Below are 19,258 nucleotides of genomic sequence, written 5' to 3'. Positions count from 1 at the left end.
CACTGTCTTCTGCTGTCTGTGTCGACCAGGACGAGACACTGTTTTCTGCTGTCTGTGTCGACCAGGACGAGACACTGTCTTCTGCTGTCTGTGTCGACCAGGACGAGACACTGTTTTCTGCTGTCTGTGTCGACCAGGACGAGACACTGTGTTCTGCTGTCTGTGTCGACCAGGACGAGCCACTGTTTTCTGCTGTCTGTGTCGACCAGGACGAGACACTGTGTTCTGCTGTCTGTGTCGACCAGGACGAGACACAGTGTCATGTATACTCTCCAAAGAAAGTAGGGAATATTCGAACAGTTGACACAAAGCGAAATTGATATACGGTCTGTTAAAAGCACAGGAAGATTAAACATAATTAACATGAGCAGCTCAACTATATGACATAGAGGTTATCACGCGAGTGTGTTTGGGGATGGTAAATATCCTGCATTAGGAATAAACATTGTATTTAGCGAGCCTTGGCTGTAGTTTATCCAGATTCCCGATGGTTAATTCTGACTCGATCGTCGAATGACAAGGGCGACGCCATGTTTGTTTATAAACAATGAAAGTAGTCCCTACTTGACCTTTGATATTTGCATCTCTATCCGCATATGACCCCAACGGATATCGTTTTTATCCGTTGGCTTTATCCTGCCGAGAAACCTACCCATTATATGATAAACTGAATGTATCCGTGTTAGGGACGAAGTTAAGAACTGCTCTTTGAACAGATCCACGTGAAGTATTTGGACCTTAAATCGTAAAAGGAGTCAGGTTTAATCAGTTCAGGTCTAAAATTGGCCTAGGCTGGGCATTAAAGGAAACTGTCCCGAATAGTGTTTTCATACCACTTTGAAGAGATTCGAGAACAACCATACGAAGTCCACATGGCCCAAAACAATTCTCTGTAAAGATGACCCCTCACCTTTATTTGCTCCTTCGAATCTCAAACTGATGGGCACGTGAACTGCACGTGTCGTCTCGTAGTGCCGTTATCCCACACTTCTTGTCATTGTTCACATCACTTGGATATGGATATAAGTATGGATTCTGCCAAGAGAAATCGCAGTTAATCTATGACCAAACGCATTACCATGTGGACTCACAGGGACCACACAATATCTAATGTAAGAATTTCATATATCAATTATATCACATTTCGATACTGATAAGCCAGATACAACTGCCCTAAAATTTGCCATGGAATCAGTCAGCGAATATTATTACTGTTTCCATCAACCTGTTTTAAACCTAAAGTATTTCAAACAGCTTGACTAAAAAGAATTATAAACAATCATGGAGTTGAAACGCTGATAGAACCGAAATCCAAAAAGCATCTATGACCCGACCTCTTACGGGCCAGTTGTGTCAACCTCCTGAAGGTCATATTGTCCAGCAATGTTTAAAACTCCCGACCCACACACACTAGACACTCAGTCATCACATCAGTAACAGGTGGATATTTGTTGAGGTGATACGTTATTTCCAAACAATCACCTTGTACAGAAGGTATTGGAGTTGTTAGGTCGTATCCAGTACAATGTCACAATGCCTTAGAATGAATGCGATCGAATTTCATAAGATCGCATGTTGAGGCAATGGTGAAAATTTGACATCCAAGTTTACTTCTGACACAATCAACGCAAAAGCAACAAAAAGGACGACTAATCTGCACCACATTCTGTTGTGGAAGTGTATTTAAGCAAAATCAATGAGTTATTTGCATTTGGACATTATACTGGCGATATGCGAAGAGAATGTCATTCCTTTGGTCAACGTATATGACAGGACATTTGATGTGGAAACAAATTTGATTCCGTTTTTGACTAAATACAATTCTGTATTATGAGGGTAAACAAAAAACATGGCAACTTACTTTGTACGATATATTTCAAACCCCATTTACAACACCATCTATGAACTATGCTGGGACACTTTTGTACAGATTCCAGTAGAAATGGAAAATGACCAGAGCGTCTCCAAAAGGCCCTTCATCCACTTGAGAAGCATCACCCATTAACATGGAACTTATCACACTTGAACATCCCACATCAGTCCAAGCTGTTGCAGCTTATATAGCAGGCATTGTCTCTATACCATGTCATAACCTATATCAATATCAGAATACACACATAATGAATTCCTCATTAGCAACAGCCATTACATATAGGTCTAAACGGAATCCGTGAACCATACTGATGTCGAGTAAGTAACTGATCACGCTCAAGGGCTCCATAATTCTACATACACTAGAAGTACGTCATATTTTTCTGTAAGAAGTTGCTTTTAAGGACCCTTTCCTCGCTTTAGAATTGAAACAACACGTGCATGTTTCGGAGAACTTGGTAACTTTAAAAAAAGAGCCAAGTTAATTCAACAGATCCCGGATATCTTCAAGGGAAGAATCTAGCAATTGTTCAAAAAGCATTCATAACATAATTCTTCTGCACCATGGGACTTTTTTTCCTCTTGTTAAAATCTGAATCAAAATTGGACAATGCAGTAGCTATGCAAGGTTAATTGTTTTCTCAGTATCAGCTTTTATTCTTTTGTCCAAAATACTTTCTCAACAAATAGCTTTTGGGAATTGTTCGGCCAAAGTATTGTGTTTCGCATCATTGGTTCCTGCCTGTCTATGTTGGCCGAATACAGCAGGGGGCGTGTTATAATTGAATTGAACCTTTTTTTCAAAATTGACGATAGTGGTCTGGCATACTTATTTCAGAAACATAACTGCGCTAAATACTCCTTTTGCTGAACTCACTCACCGTTGAAATTCTGAACGTTTATTTTATGAAATTCAGCCAAATCTTATGGCAATAAAGTATCACAAATGTGATTTAACCAAGCTTTGAGAATGTTGTCTTAAAACTTTCCAGGCGTTTTACCAATACATGTCAGTAGTAGCTATTATCTCAGGAGTAACGTTAGCATTGACAGTAGAACTATCTAAACAGTAAAGACTGGGAAGTTATCACTACCCCGAACGTCATCAGGAGGTATATGCTCGTATATCCCTAAAGTAAACACTGGGAAGTTATCACTACCCCGAGCGTCATCAGGAATTATATGCTCGTGTATCCCTAAAGTAAAGACTGGGAAGTTATCACTACCCCGAGCGTCATCAGGAATTATATCCTCGTATATCCCTAAAGTAAAGACTAGGAAGTTATCACTACCCCGAGCGTCATCAGGAGTTATATCCTCGTATATCCCTGAAGTAAAGACTGGGAAGTTATCACTACCCCGAGCGTCATCAGGAATTATATACTCGTATATCCCACAAGCTTTCTACGAGTTTTGCCACGTGCAGTCAGACTTGGAGCATTCCATTGCAATATAACGAGAAGCATTAGTCATCCTTCCATTTGGTCTTGTTTGTGTGAAGTGAACTTTTTATAGGAACATGAATATCAATGTAGCAGTATGCTTGTAAATAGAATATTGTTAGATTTTAAAGCATCATTATAGTAAACTAACATCAATTAAATTAATAAGCTAAACCTAAATATTTAACATTTATTTCCCTAAATGTTAACTTCAGCACTTGCACAAGTGTACTAATTCATAGGCAAGCTAGTTTCTGTATATAGCTTGGGTAGTTCAGCCATTTCTTTATTAGGTTCATGGTTTGTCACTGGTTAGGTGCTTATTATTATCTAGCTTTTTGCATGATCTATGCAATCACGTGAACAGTCTGGCCGCAGCACACGCGCCCCCTCCCTTCAGGGATTTTCAGGACACGCTCCCCTTCCCTTCAGAGCCCTTCAGGACACGCTCCCCCTCCCTTCAGGGACCTACAGCACACACTCACACTCCCTTCAGGGCCCTTCAGGACACACTCCCCCTCCCTTCAGAGCCCTTCAGGACACACTCCCCCTCCCTTCAGGGACCTTCAGGACATACTCACCTTCCCTTCAGGGACCTTCAGCACACGCTCACCCTCCCTTCAGGGACCTTCAGGACACGCTCCCCCTCCCTTCAGGGCCCTTCAGCACACACTCACCCTCCCTTCAGGGCCCTTGAGGGCCCTTCAGGACACGCTCCGCCTCCCTTCAGGGACCTTCAGGACACGCTCCCCCTCCCTTCAGGGACCTTCAGGACACGCTCCCCCTCCCTTCAGGGACCTTCAGGACACGCTCCCCCTCCCTTTAGGGACCTTCAGCACACACTCCCCCTCCCTTCAGGGCCCTTCAGGACACACTCCCCCTCCCTTCAGGGCCGACTATTTGTTTGAATGAAGCGCCTTTCAGCAAGCAAATCATACTAAAAGGACAATTTTATATCTTCATGTACGCGTGACGAGGTGTCTGTGACAACAGTATTCGCACCTGGCGCATAAACAGCTATAACAGTAGTGTTGTGTTGATCTTGGAACCCAAACACCATTAACACTGCCATAGCACTACCATTACTGCTGCCTTCAAGTAATATTGTCAGTATAAATGTCAACCCTCTTGTTGGGGTTAAATGCCTTGCTATAGGTTCTTAGATGTGAAGTATTGACGTCCTTCGGTGATTTATACAGAATAGAGATAAAATGTGATGACATATGTCAATTTGGTGATCCATGTGAAAATGCATATCTTTATTAATGAAAGTGTCCATTGTACGTCCACCAAAGAAAAACTATGTTACTAATAATTTGGGACATTTTACAGAACGCCGTGAACAAAAATGTTAATTTAGATTTAAATTTGATGTTAAACGGAAATGAATGTTTGTTCATTATTGAAAATCAACACATCTTTAAAGCAGTGCAAATGTTGAGAAGTTATACAAAGAGATTTGGGTAACACTTTAATGTACATATACTAGTCTATCTCTCTTGTACATTTCTTGTTATCTTTACACTCATCTTCTTTTCTGTTTTCCTTGTATATGATTTACTGTACAAGCTTTGTAAATACCATGGAGAGGGAGTCCTAAGTTGGATAACTTGTTCCCAATCCATTTCAATCTGAATAAAATATGTTGAAATCAAACACCATTAACACTGCCATAGCACTACCATTACTGCTGCCTTCAAGTAGGATTGTCAGTATAAATGTCAACCCTTTTGTTGGGGTTAAATGCCTTGCTATAGGTTCTTAGATGTGAAGTGCTTAATTCAATGACGTCCTTCGGCTCCAGAAATTCAAACCACGAAACATCCCCTCTGACATTGTCTCCTAGTTTTACATTAAGCACCAGGCGCAGAATTCTAAGATCCAACATCCGCCTGAACAATGTCCTTTCTCCCCTAACACCATGTGTAGCCCAGCATAGCATTCTAATTAAAGTTTTTATCTTCCCCTTACTGGCTCGACATTTGTACTTGAAATCCTTTAAAATAGCTTTCATTCACGTAAAGCCAAAGTACAATTTGTAGTATCAAACACTACTATGGGCTGTGGTTGTCCATCCAACCGTCTTGTATCAATTCAGAAACATCCATGGGCTTTCCGTCAACCATCAATTCAACCTTCAAGTGTTGAGACTGACCCCTCTTTCAACCAACATCATGCCGGCAAACCGAGTGTTCACACATCTAGCCGTGCTCGTGGGTTTCGCCAAAATGATACAGTCTGTGATATATACTGCTTCTGGATCGCGTCTCACATGAAGCTAAGACGTCATGTGGTGTAACTAAAGTGTTGTTAAGACCAGTTAAACAACACAGTAACTTGTTTCGTATGTGCTCCCCCCGTTATGCAGTGTCAGCACTCTTCTCCGCAACAGAATCCAATCGACGGGTTAAAAGGGGCTCTAATTTGGCGCTAGTTTCATCTTTATCGTCCTCCATAGATACAGGGTTCATCTCAATATCAGCCTCCGTGTGTTGCTTGATTTGATTGGTCTTTTTTAATGCAGCTATTGGAATAGACAGCAGACTAGCCACAATAAGGGCAGCACCTGCAACAAAAGTGCCGAATTATAGTTCACTGATATTGCGTTTTGCATATACAGCTCTATGTGTGTTCTAGATCTTAAAGGCGGCACAGATGGCCCAGTCGTCTAAGGCGCCGCGATTCGCCGCGCAAAGATGCGTTGGTTGTTTAACGCGGCACTCAGCAATATTCCAGCTATATGAGAGGTCTGTAAATAATCGAGTCTGGACCAGACAATCCAGTGATTGACATCATGAGCATCGATCCACGCAATTGGGATACGATACCGAGCGAGACAGAAGATCTTTAGTATGTTGTTGTTTCTTGTTTTATTCTTATTAACATCTATGATGTCACTCATATGTTTCTTTCGCTGTGCAGAGTTGCCTCCCTTGGGCACGCCAGAAACCTATGATTGTGGGTTCGAATCCCGGTTCGCCCCGATTATGTTTCTAGGTTTGTCAGCACCATACCCATGCTCGTGGGTTTCACCGAAGTGGTAAACATCAGAGACATGCATCACTTCGGGCTTTCCCCCCACATAAAGCTGACAAGCCGTGATATAACTGGAATACTGTTAAAATACTCACTCACTCACTCACTATATCTCAAAAGGTCACAAAATCAAATAAAACTAATTCGGAAAGAGCCTCATGTTCCGATTCCTAAAGACACCTGAACACAAGTAGCTGACATCACAGCTCCCCGAGACTCACCTGAACACTAGTAGCTGACATCACAGCACCCCGAGACTCACCTGAACACAAGTAGCTGACATCATAGCACCCCGAGACTCACCTGAACACAAGTAGCTGACATCATAGCTCACCGAGACTCACCTGAACACAAGTACCTGACATCATAGCTCTCCGAGACTCACCTGAACACAAGTAGCTGACATCACAGCTCCCCGAGACTCACCTGAACACTAGTAGCTGACATCATAGCTCTCCGAGACTCACCTGAACACAAGTACCTAACATCACAGCTCCCCGAGACTCACCTGAACACAAGTAGCTGACATCACAGCTCCCCGAGACTCACCTGAAGACAAGTAGCAGACATCATAGCTCCCCGAGACTCACCTGAACACAAGTACCTGACATCATAGCTCTCCGAGACTCACCTGAACACTAGAGGCTGACATCACAGCTCCCCGAGACTCACCTGAACACTAGTAGCTGACATCATAGCTCTCCGAGACTCACCTGAACACAAGTACCTAACATCACAGCTCCCCGAGACTCACCTGAACACAAGTAGCTGACATCACAGCTCCCCGAGACTCACCTGAAGACAAGTAGCAGACATCATAGCTCCCCGAGACTCACCTGAACCCAAGTACCTGACATCATAGCTCTCCGAGACTCACCTGAACACTAGAGGCTGACATCACAGCTCCCCGAGACTCACCTGAACACTAGTAGCTGACATCATAGCTCTCCGAGACTCACCTGAACACAAGTACCTAACATCACAGCTCCCCGAGACTCACCTGAACACAAGTAGCTGACATCACAGCTCCCCGAGACTCACCTGAAGACAAGTAGCAGACATCATAGCTCCCCGAGACTCACCTGAACACAAGTAGCTGACATCATAGCTCCCCGAGGCGTCCAGCACCATACCTGCAGGGTAAAAGTCACTGAAGGATACAAAGAATGAAAATCCATCTGCCGGTCAGCTGATCAAAATTCATTCAAGTTTTAGTAACACTGTATTCTCAGCAATACTATAAACAAACGTGTACATTAAACGTGTACAGAAATGTGTGCTTATCGAAACAGTATGCGAAGTTCAAGAGTGTAAGTTTATGGTATACATTCAATTATAAATCACATATATAAGTGAAAACATACAGCATTACTCCATTGATGAGTATGGTTATCAGTAAGACTTTCAGAGTCAACACACCTGCAAATGGAGGTCCTAGCAGTAGCGATAGTCCAACAAAGAGATTCTTGACTCCATATCCAGTTGCCAGCCGTTTCACTCCAACTAGATCCGCGGTGATAGGGTTGAACAAAGCTATTGGTCCTCCAGTATAAATGCCATACAAACACGAAAATATGACTTGTTGTAAATAAGTGTCAGAAAACAATGTAAACACCATGATGACCACACCAGCAACACCGACTGTGCCCATGTGCAGAATCAGTGAGTCAATTGCAGGATCATTGGCAGCAAACCCACCCAGCACTCGAGCGATCATGCTTGAAATTCCCATGGCTGTAAATAACATGGCCGACCTCTGTTGGCTTGTTCCCTTTGATTCCACATAATTGGGGAGATGTATCTGGAAAGCGGATTCCCCAAAACCCCATGTTGCGAAGGATATGGCATACAAAAGGAAACTAACGTTGGACAGTATTTGTCCAAATTCATATATAATCTCCCTGAATCGATAGAAAAAGCAGCTTACTATTTGCCTATTTGTGTTGTCTTCCTCCTGCAAAATGTTATCACTTGTTGATGATCTCTGATTTTCGAATGGCGATGGTCTCATGAGCATTCCACACACACATGAATTGGCTCCAACACTGCCCAGTATAAGAAACATTCCACTTAAACCGAAAGTGTCCAACAGAAGACGCACTAGTGGTGCGCCAATCAGCATTCCCCACCCTGCACCGGACGTCTGAATCCCGGCCGCTAGAGGGCGATACTTGACGAAGTAATGACCGGTGATTACAATGGCTGCTGTCTCCATGAAACTCATCCCAAGACCTGAAATGAGAGTTAACAAATCAAGGCATCACACTAGTAAGTCTCCTGTTCAGTGATTCTGTATGCTGTATTAAAAATATATTTTACTTTGAATCTTGTAATTTATGTTTGACACCAATATCTCACCAACAACGACGCCATAGGATGCAATGAGCATGTTGATAGAGTTGGCGAAAGAGGCGCCAACCATGCCGGCCAGAATCAATATTCCTCCAATGATGGACGAGAGGCGACAACCCAGCAAATTTACAAGTGAACTTGTGATTGGTCCTGTAAAGATAAGAACATTCCGTTCAAGGGTAAGACGGTAGTGTCTGTGTAAGCATGTATACCACGTAAGTCATTGTGTGTGAAATGTGTAACTATTTTGCCAAATCAATGTGGCTTAAACTCGTGGAAGTGTTCCTTTGTGAATTTTTCTACACTCCAAAAACGTATTTACCCGTCAGCATCACAGTTCCTAACAACGAGGACCCAACCCACGACGTCTTAACGACTCCCTCTTCCATTTCCTCCAATACAGCTGTTATGATGACGCCGGTAGAATAGTACAACATGCCCGCGATGACCACCTGTAGCCAGCTGACGGTCAGAATCACCCATGCATAACCACGGTCGATACTCCCGTTAGTTGACATCTGAAAACAGGTATTGTAAAAGCATGACCTCTTTGCGAAAACAGGATTTACAGATGACAGAAATACGAGGTCAAAAACGTATAAGGCACAGTTTTTAAAAATGTAAGATTTACAATTTAGCATCTGAAGATAAAATTAGAGATGATGGTTCTTGCTGACAATCCTCAGGTCATCCTCATAGTGTCCCACAGGCCAATATTATTGGGTGTTCTGCTGGATGACAAAATACAACAGCAGCCTACCCTCACACAATGTTCTGTAGGGCGGCATTACATCACAATACAACACCAGTCTACCCTTATACAATGTTCTGTAGGGCGGCATTACATCACAATACAACACCAGCCTGCCCTTATGCAATGTTCTGTAGGGCGGCATTACATCACAATACAACACCAGTCTACCCTTACACAATGTTCTGTAGGGTGGCATTTCATCACAATACAACACCAGCCTACCCTAAGGCAATAGTCTGTCGGGTGGCATAACATCACAATACAACACCAGCCTACCCTAAGGCAATAGTCTGTAGGGTGGCATTACATCACAATACAACACCAGCCTACCCTAAGGCAATAGTCTGTAGGGTGGCATTACATTACAATACAACACCAGCCTACCCTAAGGCAATAGTCTGTAGGGTGGCATTACATCACAATACAACACCAGCCTATCATTATACAATGTTCCGTATGATGGCATTACATCACAATACAACACCAGCCTACCCTAAGGCAATAGTCTGTAGGGTGGCAATACATCACAATACAATACCAGCTTAACCTTATAAAATTATCCGTAGGGTGTCATTATGTAAGCAGGGCAATGTGGTTGGGCGTGTTTAATGAGCTTGTTTTGTTAGGGTGGTGAGCATTTTAGGGTAATTATGGAGTAGGGTGGTGAGCGTGTTGGGTAGGTACGGAATAGTGTATTGGAAGAGGGAAGTGAGCGTGTTGGGTAGCTATGGAATAGTGTTTTGGAAGAGGGTAGGCAGCTTGTTGGGTAGCTATGGAATAGTGTGTTGGGAGAGGGAGGGGAGCGTGTTGGGTAGCTATGGAATAGTGTGTTGGAAAAGGGTGGGGAGTGTGTTGGGTAGCTATGGAAAAGTGTGTTGGGAGAGGGAGGGGAGCGTGTTGGGTAGCTATGGAATAGTGTGTTGGGAGAGGGTGGTGAGCGTGTTGGGAAGCTATGGAATAGTGTGTTGGGAGAGGGAGGGGAGCGTGTTGGGTAGCTATGGAATAGAGTGTTGGAGAAGGGTGGGGAGTGTGTTTGGTAACTATGGAATAGTGTGTTGGGAGAGGGAGGGGAGCGTGTTGGGTAGCTATGATACAGTGTGTTGGAGAAGGGTGGGGAGTGTGTTGGGTAGCTATGGAATAGTGTGTTGGAGAAGGGTGGTGAGCGTGTTGGGTAGCTATGGAAAAGTGTGTTGGGAGAGGGAGGGGAGCGTGTTGGGTAGCTATGGAATAGTGTGTTGGGAGAGGGTGGGGAGCGTGTTGGGTACCAATGGAATAGTGTGTTGGGAGAGGGTGGTGAGCGTGTTGGGAAGCTATGGAATAGTGTGTTGGGAGAGGGAGGGGAGCGTGTTGGGTAGCTATGGAATAGAGTGTTGGAGAAGGGTGGGGAGTGTGTTTGGTAGCTATGGAATAGTGTGTTGGGAGAGGGTGGGGAGCGTGTTGGGTAGCTATGGAATAGAGTGTTGGAGAAGGGTGGGGAGTGTGTTTGGTAACTATGGAATAGTGTGTTGGGAGAGGGAGGGGAGCGTGTTGGGTAGCTATGGAATAGTGTGTTTGGAGAGGGAGGGGAGCGTGTTGGGTAGCTATGGAATAGAGTGTTGGAGAAGGGTGGGGAGTGTGTTTGGTAACTATGGAATAGTGTGTTGGGAGAGGGAGGGGAGCGTGTTGGGTAGCTATGGAATAGTGTGTTGGAGAAGGGTGGGGAGCGTGTTTGGTAGCTATGGAACAGTGTGTTGGGAGAGGGTGGTGAGCGTGTTGGGTAGCTATGGAATAATGTGTTGGGAGAAGGATGGGGAGTGTGTTGGGTAGCTATGGAATAGTGTGTTGGAAGAGGGTAGGCAGCTTGTTTGGTAGCTATGGAATAGTGTTTTGGAAGAGGGAGGGGAGCGTGTTGGGTAGCTGTGGAATAGTGTGTTGGGAGAGGGTGGGGAGTGTGTTGGGTAGCTATGGAATAATGTGTTGGAAGAGGGTGGTTAGCGTGTTGGGTAGCTATGGAATAGTGTGTTGGAAGAGGGTGGTTAGCGTGTTGGGTAGCTATGGAATAGTGTGTTGGGAGAGGGTGGGGAGTGTGTTGGGTAGCTATGGAATAGTGTGTTGGGAGAGAGTGGGGAGCGTGTTGAGTGGCTATGGAATAGTGTGTTGGAAGAGGGTTAGGAGAGTGTTGGGTAGCTATTGTGTTGGGAGAAGGTAGGGAGCGTGTTGAGTGGCTATGGAATAGTGTGTTGGGAGAGGGTTGGGAGAGTGTTGGGTAGCTATTGTGTTGGGAGAAGGTAGGGAGCGTGTTTGGTAGCTATGGAATAGTGTGTTGGGAGAGGGTGGGGAGCGTGTTGGGTACCAATGGAATAGTGTGTTGGAGAAGGGTTGGGAGAGTGTTTGGTAGCTATGGAATAGTGTGTTGGGAGAGGGTAGGCAGCTTGTTGGGTAGCTATGGAATAGTGTTTTGGAAGAGGGAGGGGAGCGTGTTGGGTAGCTGTGGAATAGTGTGTTGGAAGAGGGTGGTTAGCGTGTTGGGTAGCTATGGAATAGTGTGTTGGGGGAGGGTGGGGAGCTTGTTGGGTACCAATGGAATAGTGTGTTGGGAGAGGGTGGGGAGCGTGTTGGGTACCAATGGAATAGTGTGTTGAAGAAGGGTTGGGAGAGTGTTTGGTAGCTATGGAATAGTGTGTTGGGAGAGGGTGGGGAGCTTGTTGGGTACCAATGGAATAGTGTGTTGGAGAAGGGTGGGGAGTGTGTTGGGTAGCTATGGAATAGTGTGTTGGGAGAGGGTGGGGAGCTTGTTGGGTACCAATGGAATAGTGTGTTGGAGAAGGGTGGGGAGTGTGTTGGGTAGCTATGGAATAGTGTGTTGGGAGAGGGTGGGCAGCTTGTTGGGTAGCTATGGAATAGTGTGTTGGAAGGGGTGGGGAGCGTGTTGGGTAGCTATGGAACAGTGTGTTGGGAGAGGGTGGGGAGCTTGTTGGGTACCAATGGAATAGTGTGTTTGAGAAGGGTTGGGAGAGTGTTGGGTAGCTATGGAATAATGTGTTGGAAGAGGGTCGGGAACGTGTTGGGTAGCTATGGAATAGTGTGTTGGAAGGGGTGGGGAGCGTGTTGGGTAGCTATGGAACAGTGTGTTGGAAGAGGGTGGGGAGTGTGTTGGGTAGCTATGGAACAGTGTGTTGGGGGAGGGTGGTGAGCGTGTTGGGTAGCTATGGAACAGTGTGTTGGAAGGGGTGGGGAGCGTGTTGGGTAGCTATGGAACAGTGTGTTGGGGGAGGGTGGTGAGCGTGTTGGGTAGCTATGGAACAGTGTGTTGGAAGGGGTGGGGAGTGTGTTGGTAGCTATGGAACAGTGTGTTGGAAGAGGGTGGGGAGCGTGTTTGGTAGCTATGGAACAGTGTGTTGGGGGAGGGTGGTGAGCGTGTTGGGTAGCTATGGAACAGTGTGTTGGAAGGGGTGGGGAGTGTGTTGGGTAGCTATGGAACAGTGTGTTGGAAGAGGGTGGGGAGCGTGTTTGGTAGCTATGGAACAGTGTGTTGGGGGAGGGTGGTGAGCGTGTTGGGTAGCTATGGAACAGTGTGTTGGAAGAGGGGGGTGAAGAAGTTTGAGAGGCATAACACATGACAATGATACATTTCTTCGTTATATATTATTGATATTCTTTTACCGTTTTTTTTTCTATTTTCAGAGACAATCATCTGCACTGCCTTGACAATTTGAATCCAGTCCTAAGAAGAACCTGAGATTGTTTATACGTGTAACTCATGCATGGCCTTTAACCGACCACATCGAGGGGAATACGAGTGTTGCTGTCCAGTGACGGGGTGCATTACACCGTGCGCTGTTAGGAAACAACCTTACATCAGTAGGTTTATTTTTATTAATCTCATTAGAAGCACAATGTATGTTGTTTTTTAAATTTGATCTACTTCTAACAAAGTAGCAGGTTGAAGTTTGAACACATATATTATCAAGCTCTAATACCATCGAATACTTTCCGTTAAATCACCCCTTCAAGTTGTGTGCTCTTTGTTTGTAGGGGAAAAAAGATGACCACAAGAAATATCGTTCCCGGAAAAGCACATCTCCAAAGTCCTGACACTACATTGATGAGCGCCACACCTACAGGTCTACAAGCTGCTCTGAACACTGCTACTCATTGTGCAACTGATTGGGGATTATCTGACAGACAGACAGACAGACAGACAGACAGACAGACAGACAGACAGACAGACAGATATTTTATTGAAGCCTCATCTCAACTTTTGATATATAAAACGTGGACAGGTGTAACATGACATTTTACATTTTCCATGCGGATTACGGGAGACTGTTTTACGCATAAAAGGAAACAAACTACAAACAATGGGTATTAGATAAACCCGTTAACAATAACATTGAAATTCATACCAAGTGGGGATAAACAAATTGGTAGCACGTCTTTTGAGGATATTATGGCTGTTTTGGCAGTTAAAAAGGAAAGTTCAGGGTATAACAGTAGAAACCTAACCTTTATCGTTAAACATTAAACCTTCTTCAAAATGAGCACACTTCTTAAAAAGGTTAAAACGTTCAACATAGTAAAGTGGAAATGCAGTAAAAAGGGACATTCATCTTCAATAAAATATTTACAATAGAAACAGATTCTTTCACATAAAGGACATCCATCATATCTGCCAGTTTCAACTTTTAGAGGAGCTACACCGCATTTTAAAAGGGCCAGTGCCCTCCTATATGGACGAGACGAGACGAGACGAGACAACCAAATTCATATTTAAAAGTAAATGGTTCTTAGTTTGTTACCCCCCCCCCCCCCCCCCCCCCCCCTTCCAGTTTTACTTCCTGCTTGCGACATTTCATTGTACATAATCACTACAACTAACATCAGCACTATATAAGAAATATGATAATCAGCGTTTATGTGTTTTTTCTTAAATGAGCTAGATTAAGATCACAAAGTTTGACATGAACTCTATAATCTCTAAGTGTTCTGTTAAAGGCAAGCCTTAAATATAAAATAAATAAGCTTCAGTGCAAAATTTGGCATTGTTTATTAATTATTATATACTTCAGTGTGAAAGACTGAGTTTTCTGAAGTTGAGAAAAGTGATATTTTCATTGCAATGAACATAACCCTTGATATTTCACTGCAATGAACATTACTCCTGATATTTCACTGCAGCGAACATAATACTTCAACGGAACTTTTGTCATACAAGAGTTACCTCCCCTTAAATTGTCTCCCTTTATCGCCTGTGTCGAGCCCGTACACAAACGTCCCTTTTACGTTAATTCCACATTGACAAGACAAAAAAAATGACAGATGGTCATTTATGGAGTTAATATCACTTCTTGCCATTTGTTATTCTCTCGAAAATGCTTCGTTAAGAACTGTAAATGTCTCATTTAACTCGTCAATTCAGACTGTTCGTTTCGCAAAGCGCACTAATACAAGTATTTGGGGGCGCTTTGCATATTGCGTTACATAATTTTATAGATATGCTACTACAACTGCGACAGTGAGGTGCATTTATACATCAAAGTGACCGTATCGCTAGCACTCAGTTGGGCTTCGATGACAGCACGTGGAGCCGCACAACCAATGTAAACAAAGGATAACTACGCAAAACAAGTAGACTTTCACATATTAGGATACTTTCTTAATGAACTGTATTCATTCTGTGACATTTGTTTATGAAAATGTGTAGACTTGTCAAACATGAAACGGATGAAAAGCATATGCAATATCGTGAATGGACTGTGAAAGATGTGACGAATCGTCCCATGGCGCTGGCCTGTGGCTGGCTGCCGGCCGCATGGAACCCTGGGTAGGAGAGTGAGTTTGACCAGCATGTATTTTTTCGCTTCCAACAGCGGTCTCCTAGTTTTCAAGAATATTTTTTGTTAAAGTTGATTTTGTATATAATCATATCCAAATGTACGATAAAGAATTTTCGAGACCCTAAATATGTTTTGATACTTTTATCTATTCTTTAATTTTTTTCAAATGAGAAACTACTTTTTAAGTCTTAAATACAAGGGTGGTGAACCGTCCCTGTGTCCCTGTATCCCAACACGTAGGGAGAATTTACGTTTCAAGGTTTTACCCCGGTACGACAGGGGTTGCTGCTGTCCCCTGCATCGGATTCAGGGATAGGATTTATAATGCCCTCAGTCCAGCTGGAGGGTACGTCACCAAACTCAAAACACGTAGAAAACCGTCTATGTAGGAAGTTAAAACAAGTGTCATTTTTAAAAACACCTGCAGGTACATTATCAAAACCCGGTGATTTTCCCAATGTTGCTTGAATCACAGCACATGTCACCTCCAGAGTTATTTGGGTATTAAATTCACTGTCCCCTTCGTGTTCACTGTGTGGGACTGACTGGTCTGAGTTAGCACTAGCACAAGTTAGAAGGTCACTATAAGCTGTTCGCCACGTCACTACCATATAGATTGTTTTCATCCTGTCACAGCTAACGCCTACTCGACATATTCTCTTCCAAACATCAGGTTTGTTAGTCTGTCTTACAGACCCTGATACAAATATATATCAAATACAGCCCATGCAAGTCTATAATGTTTGGCAAGTCTGAAAATGAAGAGAGTCACTGGGCTCCTTTTTATAATATTTTTATTAAGATAACTGAACAACTGTTTTTTTATGTACGATATGTTCATTTCAGAGACTAGATGTTAGTCTACAGGTTTGTTTGAATCGCACCTATCATCCAGCTCCTGCAGTACGCCTTGTGTGGTCACATTTACCCTCTGCGCCTGTCTTTCGTTTTGATACATACACAAGTTTCAACCCGTGTCTACGTGGGCCCCTACTTTTACACCACACATCTTCAGCTTCACACGTCATTCCAAAGTCTAGAAAGTTTATCATTCCACCACCCTTTCTTTACTCTATGTCTTTTCGTCTCTGATCGTGTAGTGATGTTTTGGTACATTGTGCTCCATCTCGGCTCGAACTGTATCTGTGAATATGTCATATATCGGCTGTTTATATCATGTTGTTCTTTGGTTGTGTGAGATAAATTGTTTAGTGCCAAACTTAAAGTTTCTTAACATGACTCTGATGACAGAAAGTTTTTCGGCACCTTAGACGTGTCACATTTAGTGATGGTAATATTCTCAATGCTGTCACATGGCAATATGGTATCGCTGTTGGCAATAGGCAGCTCAGTTGTCCGGGCGGAATAGAGTGGTCTAGCTTCAGCACAGATGCGGCACTAGTCAAGCCAAAACAATCTGTCGCCTCCACGAAAGAATCGGGGCGTATAACTATAAAGTCGGAGAAGCCCAGTACTTGTTCATATGGACACACACAATAGTCTACTCCCGACAGACCTCTAGAAGACACATAAGTATAGTCATATAGTATCGTCGTTATTATTCTTCCATTCAATACACAACAGATGGCACTGATAAGGAAGTCTGTTAGATAGTTAGTTACACTTTCTAACACAACATATTTCGGTACAAAAGTCAACACCTTCCACACAATCTGTAAGGTTCCCACATCTACTATCAAGGTCACCACATGTAAAAGTTACGCCAGGTTGATAGTAATGGTAAATATGTAGCAGAAGTGTGTTGAAAAAGTTGTTTGCATTTGCGTGGCGCGTTGAATTTTCAGGGGCCAGATGACAAAGACAGGCTTTTAATCCCTTGAGGATTAATTTCAAACATGAAATATCTTCATACAAATTGGCCGAATACCCAACGTTAAAATTATCTAATAAAGTATATTTCATTAAAAAGATTCCACCAGATCCACACTTCGAATTTGCATGGGGCAAAGTTTCATTGTTACCAAACCACGAATAACCATCCAAGTTTATTTCGTTTGTGGAAGTGATGTGTTTCTCTGCCAGTTCAGTGATATCAATGTCACGTGATAGTAAACATGTTGACCGCAGTGTAGGATTTTTAGAACTTGACCAAGAAAATTCCCAAACCCACACTTCACCTAATATCGATTCGTACTACTTTGTTGTCATGTCCCCCGGAGTGACCTCTGCTGGAGAATCCTCTGTGCTGATTGGTTGAGGGCGACCTGTCGTAGTCACGTGGTCCTTAAATTGTTTTGTAAACACCGCCACGTGGGTTGCCTTCAGCTCGGTAATGACGGCCCCTGTGTTGGGGCGTGTGTTGTCGTTGTTGTTTCAGGCGTGTATGTCGTGCTCGGGATTGGGTCGGTGACGGGTCAATCGATATATATTGGAATTCAACAATTTTCTCATCTTTCTGTTTTTTAAGTTCCAGATTCAGATGTGTTTTGTTTTCATCCTCTACTGATGTTCTTTTCTTCTGATGATCGATGGTGAGTGAACAACTTCAGGATCGGATAAATCGTCGATCGTCGAGCTGAACGGGTAACAGTGATGATTGCATCTCCTCGCCTTTACACGAAAGAAATTGCTTATTTTCTTTCACAGATTATTTAAACATATCGGACTAGATTCAAAGGCGGTAACTTCGATGACTACGGTAACAACGTGTACAAATATAATTCAGAAAATGAACTTTGCCAGAGACATTCTACCAAAAATCTCCTCATTACATCTAAAGAATGTCCTGAATGTGGCAGACATACCTCTGATTATAAAAGAGAGAAACTTTTTCACTTATTTTATCAATTATCGAAACGAATTCTCCTCCACCCTCATTGACAAACTGGATTTTGAAACTTCTTTGAGTGGCATTTATGTTGAAAGCTATGATCAAATTTAACTTCTGGAAAAGAATGAGATGTTAACACTAATACAAGGGTTCGTTGCAACACAATCTGGAATAATGAACCAGCGTACTTTCGAAAGCATGTCAAATGTTCTGTGAATATATCTTAAATTGTTATTCATACTTTACATCTGTTGTATCGAAAAACCTCTCACTTGTGTACATATCTGATAATGAATATATATTTATACACCTTTTGTTAATAACGCGCCTTTCTATGTAAATAATAGCAACATGAATTTGCTCTGAGAAATATCACAATGTGGCTAATTTACACATGGGAGAATAGACTATCTGAAAGAGCGAACAGAGCACAAAGAAATGAGTTGACTAACTATATATGGGTCAAGTGAAATGGAATAGTATCCAACCGTAATCCCTGTGCACTTCTCTCTATGTAAAAGACAACGATCCCTACCTCGGACACTCCACAGATCAGCGGGCAGTGTATGGCCAAACAGGAGACGTGTCCTTTGTGTCAACCCCAGCTCCGCGAGGGCGTCTCTGACCTACAAACAGCTGCACGTCAAGCCCCACTGCCCTCGCCAGTCACACATCACTGATCATTATGAATTATTATAAACAGAATAGTTCATTTCCCTTCAAACCATCGGATTTCTGAATACGTTATGTTAATAACCACTCACCGGGACACAGTATGAAAACAGATGAAACCATTTTGTTAATGGAGTATATGCAATATACAATATGCAAAAACTATATGAAATATCTTCCCAAGGTTTTCTCACTTTCCCGGCAGGTATTGTTCTCATGCAAAAGTCTCCAGACCGAAATTCCCAGACACCATTCCTGGAATGAGTGACTCCCCCTACAGCGCCGTGAGTGAGTGAGTGAGTGAGTGAGTGAGTGAGTGAGTGAGTGAGTGAGTGAGTGAGTGAGTGAGTGAGTGAGTGAGTGAGTGAGTGAGTGAGTGAGTGAGTGAGTGAGTGAGTGAGTGAGTGAGTGAGTGAGTGAGTGAGTGAGTGAGTGAGTGAGTGAGTGAGTGAGTGAGTGAGTGAGTGAGTGAGTGAGTGAGTGAGTGAGTGAGTGAGTGAGTGAGTGAGTGAGTGAGTGAGTG

General features: G+C 43.3%; 1 protein-coding gene and 1 long non-coding RNA gene across 2 annotated transcripts; one reads left to right on the top strand and one right to left on the bottom strand.

The window, feature by feature from the left end:
* Positions 1-4,779: 4,779 nt before the first annotated feature.
* LOC124118720 (monocarboxylate transporter 12-like) lies at positions 4,780-18,673 on the bottom strand. Its single transcript, XM_046480960.2, has 6 exons — positions 18,599-18,673; positions 9,025-9,220; positions 8,709-8,852; positions 7,770-8,582; positions 7,433-7,483; positions 4,780-5,880 (listed from the first exon to the last, which is right to left on the bottom strand). Exons 2-6 carry the CDS (start codon positions 9,218-9,220, stop codon positions 5,675-5,677), a joined length of 1,410 nt encoding a protein of 469 aa, XP_046336916.1. The 5' UTR covers positions 18,599-18,673; the 3' UTR covers positions 4,780-5,674.
* LOC125377451 lies at positions 8,537-14,183 on the top strand. Its single transcript, XR_007219649.1, has 3 exons — positions 8,537-8,618; positions 13,120-13,296; positions 13,471-14,183. It is a non-coding gene; the product is annotated as an uncharacterized LOC125377451 (long non-coding RNA).
* Positions 18,674-19,258: the final 585 nt, after the last annotated feature.

Source organism: Haliotis rufescens, unplaced genomic scaffold, assembly GCF_023055435.1.
Source record: "Haliotis rufescens isolate VD_foot unplaced genomic scaffold, xgHalRufe1.0.p SCAF_9, whole genome shotgun sequence".
In the NCBI taxonomy this organism is placed as follows: domain Eukaryota; kingdom Metazoa; phylum Mollusca; class Gastropoda; order Lepetellida; family Haliotidae; genus Haliotis; species Haliotis rufescens.
The sequence above is the reverse complement of the archived record's forward strand: the minus strand, read 5'-3'. Positions and strand labels throughout refer to the sequence as shown.

Coding starts and splice junctions, on each gene's coding strand:
- LOC124118720 (XM_046480960.2), bottom strand. CDS start 9,220: ATGTCAACTAACGGGAGTATCGACCGTGGTTATGCATGGGTGATTCTG. Junction 8,853..9,024: donor AGGAACTGTGATGCTGACGG/GTAAATACGTTT, acceptor TTATCTTTACAG/GACCAATCACAAGTTCACTT. Junction 7,484..7,769: donor GCTAGGACCTCCATTTGCAG/GTGTGTTGACTC, acceptor TTTACCCTGCAG/GTATGGTGCTGGACGCCTCG.